General features: G+C 35.2%; 1 protein-coding gene across 1 annotated transcript in view; it reads left to right on the top strand.

Moving 5' to 3' along the window:
* The first annotated feature begins 1127 nt into the window (after positions 1 to 1127).
* Positions 1128 to 7758, top strand: part of HAO1 (hydroxyacid oxidase 1) — a 40631-nt gene continuing 34000 nt past the window's right edge. Inside the window, exon 1 of the mRNA XM_026710342.2 lies at positions 1128 to 1335. Within this exon, the coding sequence (XP_026566127.2) occupies positions 1199 to 1335 (137 nt within the window). The 5' untranslated portion in view covers positions 1128 to 1198. The remainder of the gene's footprint in view (positions 1336 to 7758) is intronic.

Here is a 7758-nt window from a genome sequence, read left to right as displayed (position 1 = left end):
CAACCCATTAATAAAGGCCTCCATCCAGGCCTAAATTAGCAATCTTTCTCCCTCTTTGGGTAGCCAGTTCCTGTGAATTGCTTCTGATCTAACATGCAGTGATCTGTCAGTCAGCTGCATTCCCACCACACATCCATACCACACTCCCAAATCCCCTCCCCCACTCTCATGGGGGGGGAGGTTATGAGGGGCAAAATAGGCACTCACCGCACTGGCTGGACCAACCCAGAAAGTTATAGCCCCTCTTCCACATAACAGCCAGATGAAATCTAGGTGATCTCATCAGCTGGCTCCGAATACTGATTGAAACTCCTTTCAGTTCTCATTCCAAGTCCTTCAGTGCTGTTGCAGAAGAATCCTTGGGCACATCCTGCTGAAAAGTGACACAAGTGGATACTTTCGTCTGCAGCCACCGCCATTTGTAAAAGACAAAATGGCCTCTGTCCAGAATGACAGGCTGTTTTGCAGATGAGGATAAAAGCCAAACTCCACCTCTACTACTTGGCCAATTTTGCTTCTTGGGACTTACCCATACCAACCAGAAGTCCCGAATCTCAGAATTCAAGCTTCTCTGGGTTGCCACCATTCCTCTCCACTAGCTGATTGATAATATTTCCAACTCTAATCTGTAGCACCTCTGGGTCATCTGATTGAGTGCATTAGCTGTAAGGGGAAGTGGATGGATACGGAGAGATAAACGCTTATGTAATTATGTGTCTTTATGTTTTTACATTGGAATACACTATAGAAGACATTTTAGTGGTAGTTCAGCTATAGAACCATTGTGTATTAATTTATATATTAAAGAATCTGGAATATAATTTCCTTTGTTACTGTTTTTTCCTTTTTAAAAAATGAAGTTCTAGATAGAATCATAGACAAATTACACGAGTAAAGAGATGGCATGAGATTGGGGTGGGCTATTGTGATTTGTCTTTCTAATTGTGGAAAGTGCCACTATTGAATATTCACTATATACTGTTGATATATTGCTTTGTTCCGTATTTTCTTCTCTGATACACAGTGGAGACATCTTAATTTTGTGAATGTCAAAGTCCAAAAGAATAGTTCCAGAAATGTCCATTTTATTTGGGTTACTTAAAAAAAGGTTTTCTGAACTTTGCTTTAGTTTAATGATTAACAAGTTGAAAACTACCAGAACTAAATTATTTAAAGACAAAACAAAGTAAGCTACATCATGTCTGAGAGACCAATTTGCATTGCTGATTTCGAAGAATATGCTAAGAAATTTCTTCAAAAATCTGTGTACGATTACTATAAGTCTGGGGCTGATGATCAACAAACATTAGCTGAAAATGTAGCTGCATTTTCGAGGTAATTAATGATTCAAATATTTAGCTTGTAATTTAAAGTAGAATTGAGAAACAGTACATTATTTGAAGTGCATTCATGACTGAAATAAGTTATACTAAAAGTAAATTGGTCATGTACAATTTGACCATTCATTTGCTTCTTTCAACTCTGGATATCGGGGAATACCATGGAACAGAATTCGATTTTCATATGAAATATAGTTTTGCAAGCCCTTACCTTGAAATTGCAAGAGCTTATGATTTTGGAGCAAAAAATTGTGTTGTGCTCAAAAAGTAGCCAAGTGACTAATATATTGCGATTCTATCTACTAAAATGATTTAATGCCTGTTCAAATGCTTGTCCAGTAAATACATCTGGCAAATATTTGGGAATATGAAAGTCAGGTAATCATAAATCTCTGATAACTACCCAATGTTTAAATCAAATGTTCAATTACTATTTTAGAAAAAATATCTAAGATTTGTGCTTGTAGAGGATTGGAAAGTGGCATATTTTTCAATGGGTGGGGGAACTGAGAAATTACAGAATATTTTTACTTGTGCTATTGATGAAATAAGGGTAATGGAAATTATTGGTAAAACAAGGGCGACCAAGAAGAATTGGAAGGTGAGTTAAGTCATGCAATATGTGAATGATCCTGGTTAGTTTTACTTACTGCAATGTCTAATTTAGCCAAATGGGGTCTCTGAAGAGATCTATTCTGACTGATAGTAACAATTCCTGTCAACAATCGTTAGTGCTCCATCAGAAAATTCAGTTCCTATCAGTTCAGCCTTCAAAAAATTACTGGTAGTTAAGTAATTCTGTGCAAATCCTTAGATAAAGGCACAGAATTCCAATTTATTTATTTTCATTCTAATGTCAGTGATTAGGTTGAAACTGGGAGAGTTACAGTGCTCGTATAATCTTAACTGATGATAAATACCCTCTTCAAACATTGCCCAAAATTTCTTACCAGAGCTGTATTGGGATGGCATTTCTTGACTAGTTGAAAGTCTAAAAAGGAATAAGTGAGCCAAAATAATAGCACCTATCTTATATCTACCTTGTATTTCATAAACTAGTATGAATGAGATATGTGAGCTACCACAAATAAAATGGGTTATTGACATAATGCATATTGCTTCTGTGTCCGTTTATATCCCTTTCACACATAAAAATCAATATTTATGCTTGCTTAATAGAAATAATGATCCTGAGCATAGCTTATGTAGGTAAATTTTAATAACATTAATTTTGTCTTGAATGAAATAAGCTGAACAGAGAATATGAGACTTTCCTTTATTCTGTGTTGAAGTTGTGCATATCAATCATTAATTTTGCTTCTTGAAAAGTCTTAAAGACAAAACTTGCAGTTTGTTTGTAACTAGGCAAAAAACAATCTTTTTCAATAATTTTTCCAGTTGAAACTTTTTTATGTTAACTTTATTGCATTTTAAAACTGATACTAATAAGATGAGAAAAAAAGAAAAAGTAAAGAAATAATGAAGCTGAAAGTGTAGAAAAAAAGGGAAAGAAATATAAAGAAGTGATTCTGATTTTTCTTCTACAGTAATTATAAATTTAAAATGACCTCTATGGTTGCAACGTAACATATTTTTCTATCTATTTATTTATTTTTGGATCATCAAACCCATATAGCATAACTTCATTTTTTTTCTGTTCTGTTTTTCTGTTCTGATCTCTGTTCTGATTGGAAACTCTTTTGGACCCTGCCAAAAGTCCAAAAGGGTTTCCAATCAGAATTAATCAGTGTCTTTTCTCTAATCAAGGTTTTTGAACTTAGCCATATGAGCAAGTTCATTTTCATCATTACTTTTCCTTTGTGGGCAATGTCAGATTTTTTCACTGTTGTGTATGTAAAAGTCTTGCTTCTGTTTTCATATATAGTTCCACAAGTTTTTTTATAACTTTTTGTTAATCTCAAAAGAATCATCTCTGGCTTCAGCTGTTTGTTAATGTTTAAAATCTTCTGAGTAAATGTACATATTTGAAAGTACATTTTTAAAGTTTTTTTTTTACATGTCCACTAAGCATAATAAAAAAATCCTCTCATTCAACATACATTTGAATTGCCTTTATCATTTTTTCAAAGTTTGATAAGCTTGATGAATGTGAGGTAAACCAGTCAACCAATACTAATCAAAGCAAAATTTTAGGGAGAGATGTTCTCATGCTTTAAATTCAAGAACTGTACACTAGACTGGCAAATCAAAAGCAAGGACAAACCACTTTTGTATTGTTCCTGAACAACTGAAATAGACAATGGATTGACCCTCCTAGATTGGATTCTAACTAATGAAGGGTTGAGTAGTGATAATTTTAGGATGAAGTAACCCCATTATCTTGAAGTTCAGGATTCTACAAAAATGTACATTAGATTTCAAAACAGCCAACTTGAACTAGAGAAATGTTAGGGTCTCAGAAGAAATCCTCAGGTCAAAGAGAGCAAAGAGGAATTGGGGATTTCTGAAAAATAAAACCCTAGAAGTACAATCACCATCTGTACCGGTGAGAAAAAAACAACTCTTTATACCCCAGGATCTTTTGACTTAAGAGTTAAAAGAAAGATATAAAGGAAATGGGACATGAGTGTAATAACTAAGGAGATTCGTTCCACAAGAGAAGACAAGGAAGAATAGGCAGAAAGTAAGCAGATTTCAATTGAACACGAGGAAAAAATTCTTAGCAGTTCGAGCTATTTCACAAAGAAGCAAAATGACCTTGGGAAGTGTTGGTCTCACTTTATTGGCAATATTGGACAGCCATTTTAAGAAAAGATTGGACAGCTGTTTTATTTAAAAAGAAACAGAATTTCCTTCTGATAGGGATTAGATTTCTGAACTGAACAATGAGTCATTATGGAACACCTTGCCCTCGGAAGTTGTGGGAGTACCATCACTTGAGATTTTCAAGAAGAGATTGGACTGCCATTTCTCAGAAATGGTGTAGGGTCTCCCGCTTGGACGGGGGAATGGACTAGATGACCTACAAGGTCCCTTCCAACTCTGATTATCTGTTACCTGTTATCATTAAATCAGGGGTGTCAAATTTGTGTTGTCATGGCATCACATGATGTATCATGACTTTTTCCTTTTGCTAAACTGGGCGTGGGCATGGCCAGCGTATGACACATCCAGCCTGCGGCCCACAAGTTTGACAACCCTGGATTAAATGATCTCCAAGTCCATCTTAAACTTCCCATTCTGTAATTCCACTTCCAGGAAGTTATCAGGAATTGAGTTTGATCTTTGAGGGAGATTTTATCTTTATTTTTTAAAAAGATACTGATCAGAAAGAAAAGAATAATGAACACTTTTCCATCTTGGTTGAGAGAAAGAGTACACACCAAGAACGCTCTTTAGCATACCAATATACAACTTAAATTTAGTCACCGAGACACAAAATTTCTTAATGATTTCCACATACCAAGATTTTACTGTGATGGGGAGATTTGGAGACATCAACAGGTCATGATCCTGAATTTTGGAATGATGGCTCATTCCGTTCTTGACAGTGTATTTTATATTTTTCCATTCAAGTTCAAGGGAAAAAAAAAACAGAAGTTGCAGCTGGGTGCATATTACGGAGATAAACCTGACTTCACAATTATATTTATCTTTCAGTTCAGACAGAAAGATTAAAAGGATTGTTATTTCTGTGCTTTTTACATCCAAGCAATGTCTACAATTCTAAAAAGTGTTAATATGGAGGGAGGAAGTATCAGCATAAAATAAATGAACCCTTTAATAATGCAGGGAAAAGTCTGTGTACTGTAGATATTGAAAATCAAGTGTCATAGCCAAACTGCAATAAACCTCTTCTTACAATTGCATATTATCTCTAATAACAAAAACAAAATACATGGGAGTTGCTCGATGCAAGTATTTTTAAAAGCTTAATTATATAGTGTTTTGAAGTCTCCTAAACAAGTGATTTGAGATTATTAGGATCATTAAAAGTCCAAAGTGGTTTGGGGAAACTAAAAGAAGATGTTTTCTTCTATTTTTGATAGGTTCCAAGTTTCTTTCAGCCAGCTCACTTATTAAAAAATTGATTTTTTTAACAAGGTCATGGTGCTGATCACATTTTAACATACAAGGAAATCAGTTTAAAATATCTTATTTCAGCAATGTTAAATTGGGATTGAGAGAAAATGATCAGATTGCAGATAATGAGTTCTGATAGATTGTATCTTTGACTTTCTAAAGGTCTTAAGAAAATAAGATGCTCTTTACTGACAAAAAGGAAGCCCCAAAACAGCTTGTTTAACAAAGTTAATCTTACTAAGCATGTTATTGCTTCTGGACCTGAGTGCTACCAAGATTTGTTAAAACGCAGGAGAGGGTGATATGGATGCCGAAAACATATGATAGAGTATTTTTGGATTAAAAAGATAGTTTTTTTCTGTTAATTAGAATGATTGGGAAACAAAGATATTAGTGATGGATTGGCTCATTGTGCCAGAAGTAAATTTGTTAAATTCTGGTGCTTTGATGTAATGTATTGTGGTTCCAATATTTCTGCGTATGTGTGAGTTCAGGTACGTGTTGACTCTTGTTGACCTCTTGAATTAGTCTGAAGTTTTCTTGGCAAATTTTAGAAGTGGCTTGCCCTGATCTTCCTTCTAGGACTGAGACTAAAATCACTCTGCAGGCTTCATGCCTAAGCAGACCTAGGTTTATAGCTTGGTGTCTTAACCAATACATCTTTAAAGTTTGGGTGCAGACTGAAGCCAGCATGGGGAGGGAGGACAGGCTATAATGCTTATAAAACAAACTAAAAGAAACAAATATATATATATATATATATATATATATATATATATATGTATATGTATATGTATATGTATATGTATATGTATATGTATATGTATATGTATATGTATATGTATATGTATATGTGTGTGTGTGTGTGTGTGTGTGTGTGTGTGTGTGTATTTGTTTTCTTAAGTTTTCGCGGGTACTTACATATATGGCATTCAGCATTGTTCGGGTATTTTCCCACGTCATTGTAGTTGTGCTTTTAAAGTTGTAGCAACATTTCGGCAGAATCTCATCTGCCGTCATCTGGCTTCTGTATTGTGTTCATCTGTGAGTCAGGCCCCACAGTTGTGTGTGTGTGTGTGTGTGTGTATGTATATGTATGTATGTATGTATATATATATATATATATATATATATATATATATATATATATATATATATATTTTCTGAGGTTCTCATGGTATTTATATGTGGATCTTTGGTTGTTCGGGTTTTCTCCGCGTAAGATTCAAGTATCTAGGCAACGTTTCGATGAAGTCTCATTCATCATCTTCAGGCTTCTGTCTCCGGCTCTGTGCTTCTCAGAGTAATGTGAGATTGCAGCTGCTTCCTCCTTTTAACTGCCAGTGGGGGTGGGACTTGATTGGGTGGGGGCTTGGCTGTGTTCTGATTGGGTGGGGGTGTCAATTGGAAGCTTGTGGGAATTAAATTTTGATCTCGGCAGTTGCATAGGAATGCAAGGTCACATAAAATGGAGGCTCTTTGGACTTTTTGACTGTAATTGATTTATGGGCTGTATCCCGGAGAGGCATGTTTCCTTCTCTTCCTTTTCTGCTTCTTTGTAATTTGTATATTATCAATAAAATTTATATTATAAATTGTATTAAGGGTTTTGATTACAACAGTAAAAACTAATGCAACCTAAACTTAAAAGAAAGAAAAGGAGACAAAAGAAAAGAAATAGGTAAAAAAGTGATTTCAACTTTCATTACAACAAATGTAGTAATGCTTCACTCCCTGTAAAGTTACAAACAGATATCTCTTCATCCCATTGTGTCCTTTAAAGGGATCTGCTGTGGTTGTGAGAAAAATGCTTAATCCTTTCCTAGTGCTCAAACCCATGGAGGGCCCTATCCCGCCCGTGGTCTCTTCGCAGGGAGCAGCCATTCAGAGGGCATGCAGGCAATCTCCCCCACCTCTCCTTGTCTAGGGAGGTTCCAAAGAACCAGTTTACTTATCAGTTATTTGGTTTTTGCTGTGCTTTCCGCTTTTACAGAGAATTGTTCAGTTCATCATGCTTCTCCTGAAAGTCCCTGAAAAATCATGCTTCAAAAAGAAGAAAAACTAGACTTGATTTCATTTCAATCCAATATTATGCAATTACTTTCCAGTAATGTATTATGTAACTTCTGACATGAAGACTACAATTGGATAACTACGCTTTCACAGGCAGTACATCCTGGTACTAGAACCTGGGTATTGAAATTCTAGCTCAAACTCTTTAACATTTGGCAACTTATCGTATTGCTTTTTATTTACTTGCTCTTCATTCCCGGCCATCTGTAATTAACAAAAGCTGAGTTCGGTGCTTTGGTCATTTCCAGATTTCAGCATATGATGAGTCTTTTTAAAACCAAACTTGCTTTCAGTCAATATT

Source organism: Pseudonaja textilis, chromosome 1 (genome assembly GCF_049901715.1).
Source record: "Pseudonaja textilis isolate UNSWEBS1 chromosome 1, rPseTex1.2, whole genome shotgun sequence".
NCBI lineage: Eukaryota > Metazoa > Chordata > Lepidosauria > Squamata > Elapidae > Pseudonaja > Pseudonaja textilis.
The sequence above is the reverse complement of the archived record's forward strand: the minus strand, read 5'-3'. Positions and strand labels throughout refer to the sequence as shown.